This window comes from Lactuca sativa, chromosome 2 (assembly GCF_002870075.4).
Source record: "Lactuca sativa cultivar Salinas chromosome 2, Lsat_Salinas_v11, whole genome shotgun sequence".
Taxonomy (NCBI): Eukaryota; Viridiplantae; Streptophyta; class Magnoliopsida; order Asterales; family Asteraceae; genus Lactuca; species Lactuca sativa.
Window position 1 is genome coordinate 207,828,195 of NC_056624.2, and position 16,423 is coordinate 207,844,617.

Below are 16,423 nucleotides of genomic sequence, written 5' to 3' on the forward strand. Positions count from 1 at the left end.
AAATAATAATTTACTTTTAGGAGCCGACTGAAAATAAATTAGTAGAAGAAAAAGTGGCACAAGGTTTTATTAACCACCTCAACTGAGATGAGAATGATTCACACACTAACTAACCAAATCTAGAAAGCGGATGGATAAAAAAAAGGTTTCATCGTTGAGCATATCAGGTAACAAGAAAACTTTTCAGTAGTCAAAGGATGATGGCCGGCCACCTCCCCTTCTGGGCCGGTCATATGGACCAGCTCTATCCCTATAGTTTCTTCCTTCATAACGTGCAGGTCCACCACCACCACCACCACCATATCTGTCACTGCTCCTCCTCGGGCCAACTTCCCGATCATACTCTCTCTCCCTGCCATACCCGCTCTGTGGCGGCGGCGGCGGTGGTGGGTAACGTTCCGGGACTCCATATCTATCGCCTCCAAACCGATCTCCACCTCCACTTGGTGAGTACCTATTAAATCAAACAAACGCCAAAATACATAAATATTTATTGTTTAAAGGGTAAAACAGTCATTTCAAAACATCTCAACTCAAGGATAGATTACCTATCACTTGAATAGCGACTGCGGCTTCCAACATACTTGCTATCTCGACTATCATAGCGGTCTCTATCCCCAAAACGCCCTCCATCGTATCTATCATCCACATAACGTTCACGGTCAGCATAGCGGTCTCCCCTGCCGCCACCAAACCTGGGGCGGGAAGAGAACCGGCCGCCACCTCTACCACCACCACCGCCTGCTGAAGGGCAGTCACGAGCCCAGTGTCCTGAGCGGCCACACTTGAAGCACTCGTCCTGTCCCATAGATCTGTCACCACCTCTACCGCCAGAAGACGGATAGCCTCCACCGTAACCGTGATCCGCCGCCTCATCACCGCCCATTTTAGGCTGAGCCTTGTTGACGGAGATGACTCGTTCCCCAAGATCACTTCCATGCATTTCCCTGATTGCATCTTCCATGCCTCTACGGTCTGAAAATGTTATGAACCCGAATCCGCGTGGACGCCCCGTGTCTCTTTCAAGCATTATCTACATCAAGATCATGCTTAATACCAAGTTATACAAGTTTCAACTTATAACACAAGAAACTAACAATCGACTCTTGAAACATGATAACCTATAAGTATGGCTAATTAACATATTATATGTTATAACAGGCATTCAATAGAGAGAGAAGAAACTTTTGCTTATGTTGTTACACGATAAAAGAATACTAAAAGATGAAACATGACATGGTTTAAGATGTTACCTCTATATCAATTTGGCCGATAAAGAACTTAATTTGTTAGGATTTATAATAGTAGATCATATTCAGGGCACTCTGCACCAAATCACTTATCAATTTCTTCTTTTCTTTCTCACTGATTACTTACTACTGTTACTAATAACAGATCTTTAACTGGAATTTTCTTAGCCCGCATAACATAAATTACAGCACTTGGGATGACTTAACCACAGAAGTTCAGCTGATGATACGATTACTTTTGTTGTTTTAGCTTAATTTCTAAGATTTTATAACATAACAAGGTCATCAGTTTCTTCTTTCTTCCCCACTTTGGACAACTTAAGGGATCTTTTACTATCTCATCTTTCAGGGAAACATACATCACTATTGCCACTTCATCATATTTTTGGTGTCATAAATTATATCAGTGCCAGATAGTTTCTTGAACATAAGACGCTAAACAGCAAGAAGAAGCTCTATATAGCTAAAAATCATTGGGATAAAGATAGCAGCTTTAGCTTGAAATCTTGGAAACCTTCACCAAAAAGTGTCAATCCGGATCACATTGTCCCATTTACCAACAGTTGCTACATTGTACATGAATCAGCATGGAAAACAAAAAGCCCTGGTAGTAGTAATTGCTTTCACAAACGGTGCTCTACAACACTGCAAATCAGGATACTGAAAATGAAGGCGAGTGCTTCTGAGGGTTGAGTCTAGGAGGCACTATGTTTTACTTACACTATAACTAACCATCATGGACTTTGTCATAAAAGAAATCTACTTGAAACAAGTGCTAAGATAAATGAAACTCCAGCAGAACAGGATGCAAAATCGAGCACAAAGATAGCTTCAGTCATTGAGAACCCTCCACAAAAGAATACTGTGTACCCTAATCTTCTGCTAAATGATGAAGTCCACCAATCTGACTTTCAGTGTACATATTATTTAATGAAAACTGCTCAAAACAGATGGCATAACTGACAAAACAGAGCATGGGCACCTTAATCCTAGCAACTCTGGTGTTAATCTGAATGCTCAAGTTCTAAAAAGCTCAAAAAAGTATATGGAGGCAGTTGAACGAAAGGTGCATTAATCTAATCAAAAGTAATCATATCGAAGCCCAACCACACATGAACTTCTCAGAAACTACTGCTCTCCCAATTGGCTAATTCCCCCACATGCATGACGACTTACTAGAATCTCACCATACGTGTGTCCTATCTTACCACCCTACACCTGTCCTTCTTTGGCTTTGGGCTTCCTCCTTGAGTACACCTTCCAAGTTACTGGTCCAAAGTCTTTTCTCTATCACAGATGCAGTGTGCATTCAAGAATATGTTCTTTAATCAATCCCCAAAACTTTTGGTATTATATATGGATAATTCGACTTCAAATCCTAATCAACAAGTGTCAACAACGAATGAAAAAATGATTGGCTTTAGTAAAAGCTACTAGCTTCGTGAATTTTGCTAAATCTTTTTGACTTTTCAGAGGTTCAGCCGCATGGTAATAATACATATGACAAGTCCAAAATTGCTGATAGATATCCATGTTTGTCTCAAACCACGTACTTTCTCAAAGCAGATCACAAGCTTACTTAAACGGGCATATCTGATACAAGCTTCTTTTAATAAGATTGTGCAACATGTTGACATACAGATGTTCTATTTCAAAACAACCAACTGAACAAAGCAAAGCATAAAAACGAAAGTGAGCTTCAGCAGTTCAACCCAACAGAACCCACAGTTTCTTGTAAACAAATCCATCTTAAGCAACCAAAGATCAGAACCAGCATTCCAGCAAGAAAACAAACAAACAGATTATTAATAACAGAAGCACCAAAGGAAAATCATTGACTTACAATAATAATATTTAAGATCAACTTTTTAAGGAGAAAAAAAAATGAACTAACAATCATGGTTAACATAAATTTGTTTCTCTAGCATCTACAGGGTTGCATAAATCAATAAACACATTCAAATAAGACTCATGTCTAACTAAGTTTCCTGATGGCTAAGCAAACCCGTAGCAATGCCAAATAAGTAAGGCTAACAGCTAAACCACCTTATGATCAGAAAATACTTGCAACCCTACACCCTCCTTACAAAATCCAAAAGACCCACTCAAATTTACACCAAATTACGAACCCTCAGGATTATTGAAAGAACATAATGATATCAAAATTAGGACCTTAAAAATCGTAAATCTGTTCTTCCACGTACTTTCTCAGAAATTAATGTTAACGTAGATGTAAATTTACCAATTAATCAACAAATCATAAAAGATAAGAAAAGCAAGGAACCTGAGAGTCGATAATTTTTCCGAAACGACCAAAGGCGCCTTCCAGTTGGCGCTCAGTAACGTCCCATGATAGCCCTCCGACAAATATACGGTAGTCCGAGTCTTTTCCAGCCATCGAGTTTAACAATCAAAATGCCTACAAAAATTTAATTTAAACAAATAGCAACATAATATACAGAAACCCTGCGTCATATTCAAAATCGAATCATCCGATCGGCTAAAAACATTCACACAAAACAAAGACAAACTACCCATGGTAGGCGTCGTCGTGCGACATAAACAGAAATTTACCTAGATTGCGACTGCTTTTTCTTTGATGAATCGCCTTTTTTCCAGAATAATGGAGTAGAATAACGTGAATGGGTTTTAGGGCTAAAATAGAAACCCTAGTAGAGGGGATTGAATATGAATGCAATCGAGTATGTGGGTGTTTAGTATTAATAAATTACACCCTCCATTATTAAACTCTTACCGTCTCAGTCCTCTTTTTAAATTTAGTTAGGACTATTAGGTGTTGCTAAAACAATATTAGTTTTCGAGTAAATTAGAGTCATGTCCATATGGTTTAGGTGTTACTAAACGATTTTTGTATTTTTGTAAAATATTTATGTTTTCGTATAAACTTTTATATATATATATATATATATATATATATATATATATTATTTTAAAAGTTTAATTAATTGTATAATTGTGGTTCCCACAGGTCATAAACTAATATATATATATATATATATATATATATATATATATATATATATATATATATATATATATATATATATATTAGTTTATGACCTGTGGGAACCACAGTTATACAATTAATTAAACTTTTAAAATAAAAATTAAAAACTATTAATAAATTATTTTAAATAAATTATTAATTAAGAGATTTTTTTTAGTTATATAAATTTTAATCATTGATTTAAATAAATATGTGAAATTATATGACTTTATTATTTGTAGTAAATTTATTTTAATTTTTATTCTAATATTATTAATTTAATGTAATAAATAAATAAATATCAAAAAATACCGTTTTTTTTTTAAAATACGTGAAATATTCTAATAGAATATTACACTGACATATTCTAAAAAATAATTTTAAAATGCAGAATAAATGGAAAAATCTAAAAATTCTTTTTTTAAATATTATTTTCGAAACTTGAATTAACTAAAAAAAAATTAAAAAAATTAAAAATAAATTCCATTTTTTTTTGAAAAATACGTGAAATATTCTAATAGAATATTACACTGACATATTCTAAAAAATAATTTTAAAATGCAGAATAAATGGAAAAATCTAAAAATTCTTTTTTTAAATATTATTTTCGGAACTTGAATTAACTAAAAAAATAAAAATAAATAAAAATAAAATCCATTTTTTTTTAAAATACATGAAATATTCTAATAGAATATTACACTGTATATATTCTAAAAAATAATTTTAAAATGCAAAATAAATGGAAAAATCCAAAAATTATTTTTTCAAATATTATTTTCGGAACTTGAATTAACTAAAAAAAATTAAAAAAAATAAAAAAATGCGTCTCACGGTCTCACAAAATATAGGTGGTCTCAAATGAACGTAACCCTATATATATAAATAGTATGACAACGTAAAAACACTATGTTTATGTTATTACTATGTAATGAATGTTGTATATGTGTATTGTTGAAGTAATTCTAATATGAATATTAACGTTTGATTATTCATATATTCATTAGAATGTTATTATTATATTATAAATTTATGTATGCGCATTTTTGTAGTATATTCTAATTTTACTTTTAACATTTGACTATTCATTCTTGAATAATGACGTAAAGTTGTAGATAAAAAAATCACTGCATCAATTTAACATCACTAACCAATTTAATAGTTATTATTAGAAAGAAATTGGAAAATCACTGTTACAAAATTACAATTGGTATATAAATCAGAAAATTAAGAAAATTAAGTTGTTAAAATAAACATATATTATTAAAAAGTAAGAAATTATAAAAGAAAATTTAACAAAGTCTTATTAACAATAATAATAAAACATGTTATGAGAAATAATATTTTACAAACAATTTACAAATTTCTAAAAACTTCTTTATAAACAACATTATAAGTTTTATTTGTAAATCTACCATCTTTATCTAAAATTAACAATTTTAATCATTCTCTACTTTGAACTCGAGATAGGGCAATATATAATTGACCATGTGTAAAAATCGGATCTTTCAAATACAAACCAACCTTAGATAATGATTGTCTTTGGGTACTGTCATTTGTCATTGTAAAACAAAAAGTATTGAAATCATTCATGTGTTGTACATTTGTTATATGGAAGGTATTTAATACATGTCAAAATTAGCGTATCATTACTGTATTTTAGATTTTTGAATGATAAATTATATTGATTTGGTCAATGATGTTTATTAATTTGCGAGTTAAACTAATTTCGAGAAACTAATCGATGATTAGTGGCAAAAATTTCTCGACGGAGCTTGTAAATCAAATATCATAAACCATTAAACGGAATTTGAGAAATAATTTTGATATATCTTTAAATTCTTTGAAATTTTGCTAATTTTCAGAAATTTCAAGGATTTGATATGGATACACATAGTAAATAAGCGGGAAAATATGTTTTCCAACTTATAAAGTTTTTTTTTTTCATATGACAAAAGAAAAATTCTTATAATTAAAAAACATATAAATTCTTAAAAAAATAATAATAAAGCATGAATATTTTAATACATATGCGGGTCTAATATATCTCCGGTGACGTTGAAAAATCTCAAAATCTACTAACATTAATATTTCTTGACTTTCTTGAAAATGTAAACATAATAAGTGTAACAAAATTGGAATATCCCTTAATCGGGGATATGTGTGGTGGGTAATATTGACATATTTTGACATTTTTTGTTGCCATATAAGAATTTATGACTATTTATGAGTATGAGTTGTAAAATGAAATTCAAATTGGAAAACCAAAACAATGACACGTGGCGTGTTATTGATTTAATAGTTTGACACATGGCAGAATGAGATTAACCATATTCGTTTATCAGATAGCGATATATATATATATATATATATATATATATATATATATATATATATATATATATATATATATATAGAGAGAGAGAGAGAGAGAGATGTAAGTTCAATTGAGAAAATAAAAAATGTTGAGAATGAGAGAATAATTCTCAGTCAATCATTTATTTTTGTCGCAAAACGCTCCGACGCACCGGGCCGACGGATGATGAGTAATATTCATATATGAATAAAAATATAAGTGTATTCATATATGAACACACCACCTCCCCTCTGCCACCAACCATCACCGTCGTCGCCACCAACCACCACCGCTACCTCCGACACCACCACCACCTCCACAACCAACCACCACCACCCACCGCCGCCATATTCATATATGAATAACCACTTCCGCAATACTTATTCATATATAAATATATGTATTCATATATGAATACACTTATTCATACGTATTCATAAATGAATATGGTCTATTTCGTCGACCCGATACGCTAGAGCGCTTAAGCGACATATTCAAAATGAGTAGCCTAGATTCATTCCCTCGTTCTCAACCTTTTTTTTCTTAATTGAACCCCCCTCCCCCCCCCCCCCCCCCCCCCCACACACACACACACATATATATATATATATATATATATATATATATATATATATATTGGATTAGGTGTTTGAGACCATACCTATAATTGGTATAAACTTGAATTAATGGTAGCACAATCCTTTTGGGTTGCCCTTAAACCTGACAATTGAATAAGAAGACTTTTAGAGAGAGAAGATTGATTTATTAATTTATTATATGGTTAATAAATTAATTAGAAATCAAAATAAATGATTTGTTAATGTATTATGAAGATGATATATTAATTGAAAATAGTATTATTTAATGAATAATTAATCAAAAATTCATTGGAGTTATTTTTGGGATTAATTGGATTAATTATAAGTAGGAGGACTAAAGGTGACAATTTCAATAGTTGAGCATTGAGCGATTCTAGAACCTCCCATATGATTGATTTTTAATTGTATAAATAATAAATCTAGATATTAGTTGAGCTTAATAATTAATGTCAAATAATATTTGGCATTTTGAAAAGTTTAAATTACATCCATATGGATCTTATTATTAATTTAATTAAATAATTAATTAAAAGATAAATAGTAAATCCATAACATGCTTTAAATTTGATTAAATTAAAAGTTTAAATTATTAAATGATTAAACCCTTGTTATTTTAAAATATCTTGGAATACACCTTATACTATGTATATATAATTAAAAGTTTGGTATATATTATATGTATAAGAATAGTCAGTCAAATCGCTAGTACGCCTCATCACAAAGTCATACTATAAAGGAGGTTTAAGGAAGCGGCCTATAAAATGGTCGTCATTGGGTATACACTTTTACCCACCGCTCTCTTGTATGGTGGAGGGTCGTTAGTCGAACGGATTTGATAGGACGTAACCTCATTAAAAGTATAATGATATAAAGTAACTAAACTATTTTCTAAAATCTCACTCTTAGTTACTTTAGGAAAAATGTGAATTTGTATGTTGATCAATGAAACTGCACATTACACTTTATGAGTTATTAGTGGAGCGTGTGTGGTTAACCGACACACTAATGGGGAACTAATAAAGGGTGGTAATGGGTGTCTCGAAAATTATCGTTGATTAATGGGGGGCGTGTGGCTAACCGTCACATTAAAACGAGATGATAAATGACATCGAGAGTACCAAGGTAATTTACATGTTATTCACATCTCATTTGTGATCATTGGCATCCCAATCACAAAAGTGAGAGCATAATCGATATCAAATATATCATTGATTAGATTCAATGAATCTCAAGAGATCTAGGAGTTTCATAAGATTGAAACTGGTAAAATCTTTACCTACCTAAAATAGATTCAAATTTGATTACGACATCCCTCTTAAAAGTTCGAATCGAAAATATGGATCCTAGCCTTAACTTAAAATTTATGGGTTAATAATTAAGAATTAAAATCAACTAAGTTGAATTGTCTTTTCTCTTATTATAGATGTCTATTCAAGACAACAATGGTCTTCCTAATTCTTTTGGAAATGGTTTTCCTCTCTTTTCTAAAGATGATCTTTCATATTCTGATCAAGGTGAAATATGGTTCCTTTTTCGAGCAACGGTGGAAATGGATATCATGCTTTTCCAACTCTTCCTCCTCCTCCAGTGACTCTCTCCACATCACGATTCCCTCGAGTCGAAAGATACAAAATTACTCAAGCCTTATTGGCATGTAAACATGAGGATGGAAATTATGTGTGTACGCATGTTCTGAAAATGAAATCGTACATTGACAAATTGGATAGATTGGGTGTCGTTTTCCCAATGGAACATGCATTGATTTGGTTCTATTTTCGCTTCCTAATTCATATTGTCAGTTCATTGAGAACTTTTATATGAGCGACCTCGACGTGGCCCTAATTAATTTGGCACATATTTTGATTGTTGTTGAAGTATAAATGCTTAATAGCACAAGTGAAGCAAAAGTGTTTGAATGATATAATTCTAAAGTTTCCATGGATATGGATAATGATGACAATGGTCTCCAAAACAAATTTCTCTCCCCAAAGCACATTGCTAAATCTCATTTATTCATAGAGTTTGTTCAAGTATGATAAAGAGAAATGAGGATCGGTTATGAACATGAGTAGAAACATGAATTGCATTGGACCCTTTGGTTTATCATTGGTACCTTGTTTGGTTATGTAAACATCTTCGAACTATAGGAGCATCAATGAGGAGAAGAGATCCATATCATACTTACCTAACCCAGTTAAAAGGAAATAGTAGCTAAAGAAAATTAAGTTCTTGTTATCTAAACTAAAAATGGTTTTTACGCAGTGAAAGACAGTATACAAAACATTTCATATAAAACAAAGCCTAAAAATATTAAAATAATAGGATTAGAAATTTTATTATACCAATTTGGAGTCAATATCAAAAGTGACACAGATAGGATTATTATTTTTTTCACCAATGTTTTGATCCATCAAAATTCATAAAAGGACCGAAATACCATTTTTATAATTTAATTGCACCAATATTTAAAATCAAACTATTCCTTCCTATTCTTGCTACAACCATGGTTACGGTTTTTGAAGCAGATGAAAAAAACTAGATAAAATCCACATATCCCAAAAGACCATTTTGACCTTTAATCTTATTTTTTGCACGAGAGCATCCAATCTCTAGTATTCTCAAGTCTATTGTTTTAATTTTTCACCATAAAAAGATTTTATGCCCTTTGCTTCTCCTTTTAACTTTCTTTTTCCAGCAAGACCAACCCAAATTTATACAAACACGAGTAGAACATCCAATTTTACTTATGAATAAAAAAAGACCGATTTGACCTTTATTATTTTTATCACACCAGGTCATGCCACGTTGATTTTTGACATTCATTTCCTCTTTATCTTCAATTAAATAACCAGAAGCACCAATAAATCCTAAAAACAACCAAAATATGGAAATTTTGACAATCAATTAAAAAATTAAACCTAATCCTTTTCAATGGGAATTTCCCCATTTTCTTCATCAAACCCCAAAAACCCAACTTTCAACAGAATCAACTTAAGTCGAATATCTTTCAAAATGTTTAAAACCACTAAAAACAACAAAAATATGTATTGTTAAAAAACAATTATTTCTAAGTCGGAATATGTGTTGATATATATTGTCTGATAAAAGTTCATTATTTGATATTACATACAATTTATAAATTCCAGTTAATTAAAAATAAGTCTAAACATTGAGAACATTATTTGACGATGTGGTTTTAAATTTTTATAAAAAAATTCGGTTAAATACCTTTTAACAAACATAGATAATCTAATAAACAAATAAAAGTCATGAAGTAAAAGATTGATTTTAAAACCTGAATAAAAATAGAATGAAATTAGATGCTTGTTGAAAGTTGTATATGATTGATGATATAAATATACGGTGCATTTTAATTCTTGAACCACGAAATCTTTGATAGAAACATCACGTGAAATATCATAGATCGACTATTCATTTATTTTTATCTTTCGGTTAAAAAAAACATTTATGCCCGATACATTATCTAGTACAAGTTCCTAGTAACACCAATTTTCAAAAGCCCTTTGGATTAACACAATGTATAGGAGGAAAAAGACAACAAACCCTCAAGATAATTCTCAATAAATAGTAATAAAATTAGTTACACCAGATAACAATATACGTTGTAATGAGTTCCAACAACAAATAAGATGAATGAAACTGAAATTCTGCATGCAAATAACTTTTTAATTGAATTTTCTAGTTTGAGGTTTGTGCCGATTTAAACCATATTAAAGCTAGATCAATTCGCTATCTCATAGTTTGATCATTTTTATGTAATCAACCTTCTTTCTAATCATTTTAGTTCCTTAATCATCGAGCTCTTTTCCCTTGCTTCTAGAAAATTTCCAAAAGAAAGACAAAGTCAAGAGCCTAATAACCATTAAGTTTTTTAATGAAATGATTGCAGAAAAAGTAGCAAATTTGTTAACTATCACAATATAGTCAACAACTTGAACTTTAAACTTGTGTTTATATATACTCTTGTAGTCTCTACCTATATTTCAACATGTAATATGAAGCATAACAAAATGGTGCACTATCAAGTTCCCAAATACAACCACTTAACTTATTTCTATTGGAATAAAAAACACATATTTCCTTCAAATAAAAACTCAGTGTGACCATAACACTACTAGAAAACAACCCTTTAATGACGCACTAACAATGACACACAGTGATAGAGGACACGAACTTGTGCGTGCCCTAAAAACTAATGTCAGTTTTCCAAAATTTTAAGGATAAAGGACACATAATTTTGCGTGCCCTAAAATTAGTGTCAGAAAAGAAAAAAAAGAAATGCGGAGGGCGCCTTTCATAAAATGTGCGTCATGTAAATGTGTTGCTTTATAATTTTTAAGTGAAACACGCGTTTTAGGGGCGGGAAATGAAATTGACGAAAATTACCCCCGCCTATTGGATCCCAAAAATTAAACCACCCCGCCTCTTCGACTTAGCAAGAAAAAGCCCTAGGGACTTCATCTTCATCTTCAGCAGTGGGAATACCTAGATTGATTCTTCAGGGTTCAACAACACATTTGTAAACAGCAAACGTATACGATTGAGTCTGCAACGTAAACATTATTCGTGAGAAAAGTTCATACAAAACTCAAGAATTTCTATGGTTTCAATTATTGAGTGAGTTTTAATCGTTTTGGACTCTTTACTAATTGAGTTGAAATTGAACCCTAAAACCTTCCTCTACACCACCGCCTCACTACTCCATCCTTAAACGGGTTATGAAACCCGACAAACATATCATCAAAATCAACACTGATGCCCTAATCTACTCACCGAGGTAGATTCTATCAGTGAACATTCTCCGTTTCAGGGCTTCTTCTTCTACGTAATACGGTTGTTTGTGACCAGGTAAGAGATTACCTTCACTCTACCCTCTTTAATCGCAAGAAATTCCCGTTTCTAGAACCTAATTGTAATTATCAGCAGGTCGATTTGGATCATATTTGATGTTTACCAGACGACGACACCGATTGCACCACCAATACACCTATGGTATGAATTTCGTTTTTTTTGGTAAGCTTTAACATAATTCAATGTTTTCATACAATTTTGATTTTCCGAAATTCATTTTATCAATTCATGAGGAGATTTGTAGGGAATGGAATGTCCCTGTTAAAAACATTTTTTGTGATCATGCAAGTCAATTTTGATTTTCTTTTGGATTGGAGTACCATTCGTCAGGTTCGCAGGCATGGGAGAATAAAGTATCGGATTTTTTTGTTCTCTGTTTTCGATTTGGAGAATAAAAAAGTGATGACGTTTTGGAATTCAATTGATAAGGATTTAATAAAATATAATAAAGGCGTTTGTATTAAGATCGATCTATGGATTATGGGGATTGCGGTTATCAAAGATCGAATTTTAAAGTTTTGGCCCAAAGGGTATTTTTGTTATTTTTGGGAAATAAAAAATTTAGATGAGATAATCGATTTTGGATGGATTATAAGAATTGGCGATATAAGAGGGTTTCTGAAGGTTTTTAGATGTGATTGGGTGTCGAAGGTTAGAAACTGTTGGGGTCAGTTTTGCTGGGTTCCTGTATCTCCTGCCGGTAACTGTCTTGATCTTGTTTTCTTCTTCTTCTTTTCTTATGGGTGTTATGATAATCAACAATGATGGGGTTTCTTTTTTGGATGTATTGAGATGCATGGAATGGGGCTACTTGATCAATTTTTTGATTTGGAGGATTGGCCCTATGAGTGGCAGCTGAAGATTGTTGTTAAGATTGGGTGGTTTGGGATTTTTAGTGTTGATTCTAAAGATATATGTAGGGTGGCTGAGGAAGATGCTTCTAAAGTCTCACTTTTTGCTATAATGCAGAAGCTAAAAATCAAAGCATTACATCATGTTCTTGAGGTTTGTGCATACACTGATTCTTGCTTTTGAGTATACAATTTCCCTTTACATTGTGGGGCATTATATATATGTTCAAGATAAAAGTTTTTGCAAGGCTATTCTTGTGGAATATGCTGTGAGGATGGATATACAGAGACCCACTTATCAAACAACTCTAGTGTGCTCATCAGTTCCAGTTTTTCATTCTTCTGTGGTTTTTTTTTATGATGCTTCTTTTACTAGAGATAACTGTCTCACCAAGAAGAAAGCTGAACACTCTGCAGCATGTGCTGTTATTTTGAAATATTTAGGTACCTAGTACTTACCTTTCTATATGTTACATTTTTTAGTCAAAACTCACATACATGATTGTTACTGTTTCCACTCAGCCTTTTTTTTTTTTTTTTTTTTTTTTTTTTTTTTTTTTTGTAAAAGATGATTGGGTGGCTTGGGGATTGTTGCAGGTCCGGTGGATATGGATGGACACATGTAAACCTTCATTAGATGGGCGTCTGGGATGTCGGGATGAATGTCTTAATAGGATGCTGAATATAGAATGTGTAAAGGGAACATGTCCCTGTGGAGATTTGTGTTCAATCTCATCAGATGGAGGATGGTTCATGGATGGTATGTTATTCTTTATTCTTCTTCACGTCACTGCATCAAATAAGAATTTGAATAACTTTTTATGCCATTTCCATCTGGATTCTCTTTCTCCCTACAATATCTGATCCTATTTCTTTGATTTTGACAATCTATAGTTTTCAATGTTATTAACCCTGACGGAAGCAAAATTAAAGATGAAGGTGTTGTCAATTACATAAAAAAGGTACACATCATTTCTACTTCTACCCCTTCTAAAGCCTATCTTGGAATAAAAGCTTACTATGTAATGTTTCTTTCATTACAGGTGCTTAAAAGTGATGCTTTTTATGTCCCTTCATTAACTGGTTCAGTTGGATTAAAGCCTTCAGAAGATTACACAGTAATAGAACTAGCTGGAATAGACAGACCTGGACTATTATCAAAAGTATCTGCAGTTCTCACAAATCTTGGATGTAATGTAGTCAATGTTGAAATATGGACTCATAATGTAAGAGTTGCAGCTGTTGTACATGTCACAGATGAGAAAACAAGAAATGCAGTTGTTCCCTGGTGCTCCACCCTTTTTGCCAGGTAAACCCAAGGGCTATTTGGTCATTAAAAAATGTTAAATTTTTATGGTGTCTAATCTGTTATTAAATTTGCAGTTGTGCAATTTGTGGGGCAGCATCCTGGTGGGCTTGGAGTTCCTGCTGTTGGCATGGTGTTCCCTGGCTATGTTACTCAGCCCAATGTAACGGGGAATTCAAAAATGACATGGTACTTTAAATATATATAAATATTTAAGATAATAATAGTTTGTTACAGGTACATAAAAACATATCTTGTCTCTTTCTCATTGTTTGTTACACAAAACATAGAAAACATGGAACAGGTTGTATCGTGTTTGTGTTTGACTGATTAGGGTTTATCTGATTATATGCAGTAATCTAGTGTTGGACCTGATAGAGCATATGGCGTTGGTGGCAACAGTTTCCACCTGAGTTTGTTTCAATGGCAAATATGTCCTTTTCTTGCATTTTTTTCCTGTGAAAAAGCTAGTGTAGAATTGAACGGATGACTTAATGTTTGAAATAAAGAAATTTATCTACTTCATACTTGTCATCATATGGTATGATTCGTTTTGCATGGTGTGCTTTTTAATGTTATTTTACTTAATTTGCACAAAAGAATGATTAGAGCGATTTTAAGTTTAGTGTTTGGGTAAAAATGATTTGTCATTTTGATTGTCTGGTTATTTGTGGATCTAGGGCCAAATGCAAGAATAGAAGACTGAATATACACTCAAAGGAAAATTGCAATATTAACCCTCCTTTTAACCTTAAATTTAGGATTTTCTAAAGGACTTGTATATTTATATACTTATTACTAAGAATAATGATTGTTGGAATTATAGATGGTTATCTTTTAAAAAGCATATTGAAGATGTATATACTCACAGTTTGTTTCTTTTCCAATTTCCACATGGCAAGAGAAATCCAGAACAGTTGAGGTAATTTTTTTTTTACTGTTTTTGTGTTATGATTTGGGACCCACAAACTGAAAAAGTAGCTGATGAAATATGGTTTGAAATTTGTTTTCAGGTAGAGGAAGAACCAAAAGAGGGTGAAGAAACACCATCAGAGGTAAAAACTAAAAACTAAAGTGTCTAATTCAACTTAAATGAAATTTTGTTGCTTTTATATGATTTATTTATAAAAAAAGTAATCTTGTTTTCTAGGGTGAGAAGAAGAAGAAAACAAAAACTGAAAAATAATGGGATTGGGAATTGGCCAATGAGACAAAACCAATATGGGTAAGTTAAAAGAGTGATTTTTTTTAAACATTTTGAGCCGCTTGTTTGCTTAACAATTTGTTAATTATATAACTGAAATGTAGATGAGGAATCCTAAAGAAATTGAAAAAGATCAATATAGTGAGTTTTACAAGAAGACATTCAATGAGTTTCTTGATCCTCTTGCATACACTCATTTCACCATAGAGGTACTTGTTCTACCTTTTTCTTACATTTTATAGATTGATTTATTAAATTTAAATCTATATATTTATTTTTGTAGGGTGAAGTAGAGTTTAGAAGTGTGATTTACATTCCTGGAATGGCTCCAATGAACAATGAAGATGTAGTAAATCCCAAAACAAAAAATATTCGTCTTTATGTGAAACGTGTATTCAAGCTGGTCGTGTAGTTGATTTGCACATTCCTCGAGATAAAGAAACTGATAAAACAAAAGGCTTTGCGTTTGCAGAATATGAAACAGAGGAGATTGCTGATTATGTTGTCAGGCTTTTCACTGGGCTTGTCACCCTTTACAACAAAACCTTGAGATTTGGGGTAACATATCTTACTTTCCTCTTTAAACTCAATGAGTGAATTTGATACATTTTTTTCTTCATATTCATATGATGATTGATAGATGAAGTTGAATAGATATCTGGACAAGACAAGGCCACCCTGAACTTGCAAGCACCATCCATGTCCATGCTCACATATACTTCTACTTTTAAATCAAGCCTCCATGAAGATGTTGCTATGAGCTCTCTGTCACGATATGCACAAGGTAAAGTATCTTTATCACTTGGTTTCTTTCTAACACTTGAATTGTTAATCAATTTCTTTGGTGGAAAGAACTCGTATTGATATGCACAAGGTAAAGCATAACACCTGTTGTTGTTCGTTTTGACTACATTCCTTCTCGTGTTGACTTACCTGCTTTAGGCCATGGGAAATATGTTGAACTTGTTAATCTCTTTCAAT

At 32.2% G+C, this 16,423-nt stretch overlaps 3 protein-coding genes across 10 annotated transcripts; 2 read left to right on the top strand and 1 right to left on the bottom strand.

Moving 5' to 3' along the window:
* Nucleotides 1-9: 9 nt before the first annotated feature.
* On the bottom strand, nucleotides 10-3,979 carry LOC111882530 (glycine-rich RNA-binding protein RZ1C). Of its 4 annotated transcripts, none has more exons than XM_023878893.3 (4): nucleotides 3,825-3,979; nucleotides 3,535-3,669; nucleotides 549-1,033; nucleotides 10-454 (listed from the first exon to the last, which is right to left on the bottom strand). In XM_023878893.3, exons 2-4 carry the CDS (start codon nucleotides 3,646-3,648, stop codon nucleotides 184-186), a joined length of 870 nt encoding a protein of 289 aa, XP_023734661.1. In that variant the 5' UTR covers nucleotides 3,649-3,669; nucleotides 3,825-3,979; the 3' UTR covers nucleotides 10-183. The 4 variants fall into 4 exon arrangements, with proteins under 4 accessions (XP_023734661.1, XP_023734664.1, XP_023734663.1 ...); XM_023878896.3 differs by lacking the exon at nucleotides 3,825-3,979 and adding an exon at nucleotides 1,254-2,914 and having other exon boundaries at nucleotides 3,535-3,674; XM_023878895.2 differs by lacking the exon at nucleotides 3,825-3,979 and adding an exon at nucleotides 1,254-2,998 and having other exon boundaries at nucleotides 3,535-3,673.
* Nucleotides 3,980-11,677: 7,698 nt separating this feature from the next.
* On the top strand, nucleotides 11,678-14,763 carry LOC111882515 (ACT domain-containing protein ACR6). Of its 5 annotated transcripts, none has more exons than XM_042899451.2 (8): nucleotides 11,678-12,078; nucleotides 12,157-12,781; nucleotides 12,874-13,376; nucleotides 13,501-13,692; nucleotides 13,827-13,894; nucleotides 13,976-14,241; nucleotides 14,316-14,427; nucleotides 14,594-14,763. In XM_042899451.2, exons 3-8 carry the CDS (start codon nucleotides 13,076-13,078, stop codon nucleotides 14,594-14,596), a joined length of 942 nt encoding a protein of 313 aa, XP_042755385.1. In that variant the 5' UTR covers nucleotides 11,678-12,078; nucleotides 12,157-12,781; nucleotides 12,874-13,075; the 3' UTR covers nucleotides 14,597-14,763. The 5 variants fall into 5 exon arrangements, with proteins under 5 accessions (XP_042755385.1, XP_042755384.1, XP_042755386.1 ...); XM_042899452.2 differs by having other exon boundaries at nucleotides 11,682-12,078; nucleotides 12,157-13,086; nucleotides 13,309-13,376; XM_023878876.3 differs by having other exon boundaries at nucleotides 11,688-12,078; nucleotides 12,157-13,086; nucleotides 13,309-13,376; nucleotides 13,530-13,692.
* LOC111882556 (heat shock protein 90-5, chloroplastic-like) lies at nucleotides 14,622-16,124 on the top strand. The gene is made up of 7 exons (XM_042899780.1): nucleotides 14,622-14,639; nucleotides 15,110-15,160; nucleotides 15,252-15,293; nucleotides 15,547-15,651; nucleotides 15,726-15,831; nucleotides 15,915-16,000; nucleotides 16,083-16,124. The coding sequence occupies exons 1-7, from the start codon at nucleotides 14,622-14,624 to the stop codon at nucleotides 16,122-16,124; spliced, it is 450 nt and encodes a 149-aa protein (XP_042755714.1).
* The last annotated feature ends 299 nt before the right edge of the window (nucleotides 16,125-16,423 follow it).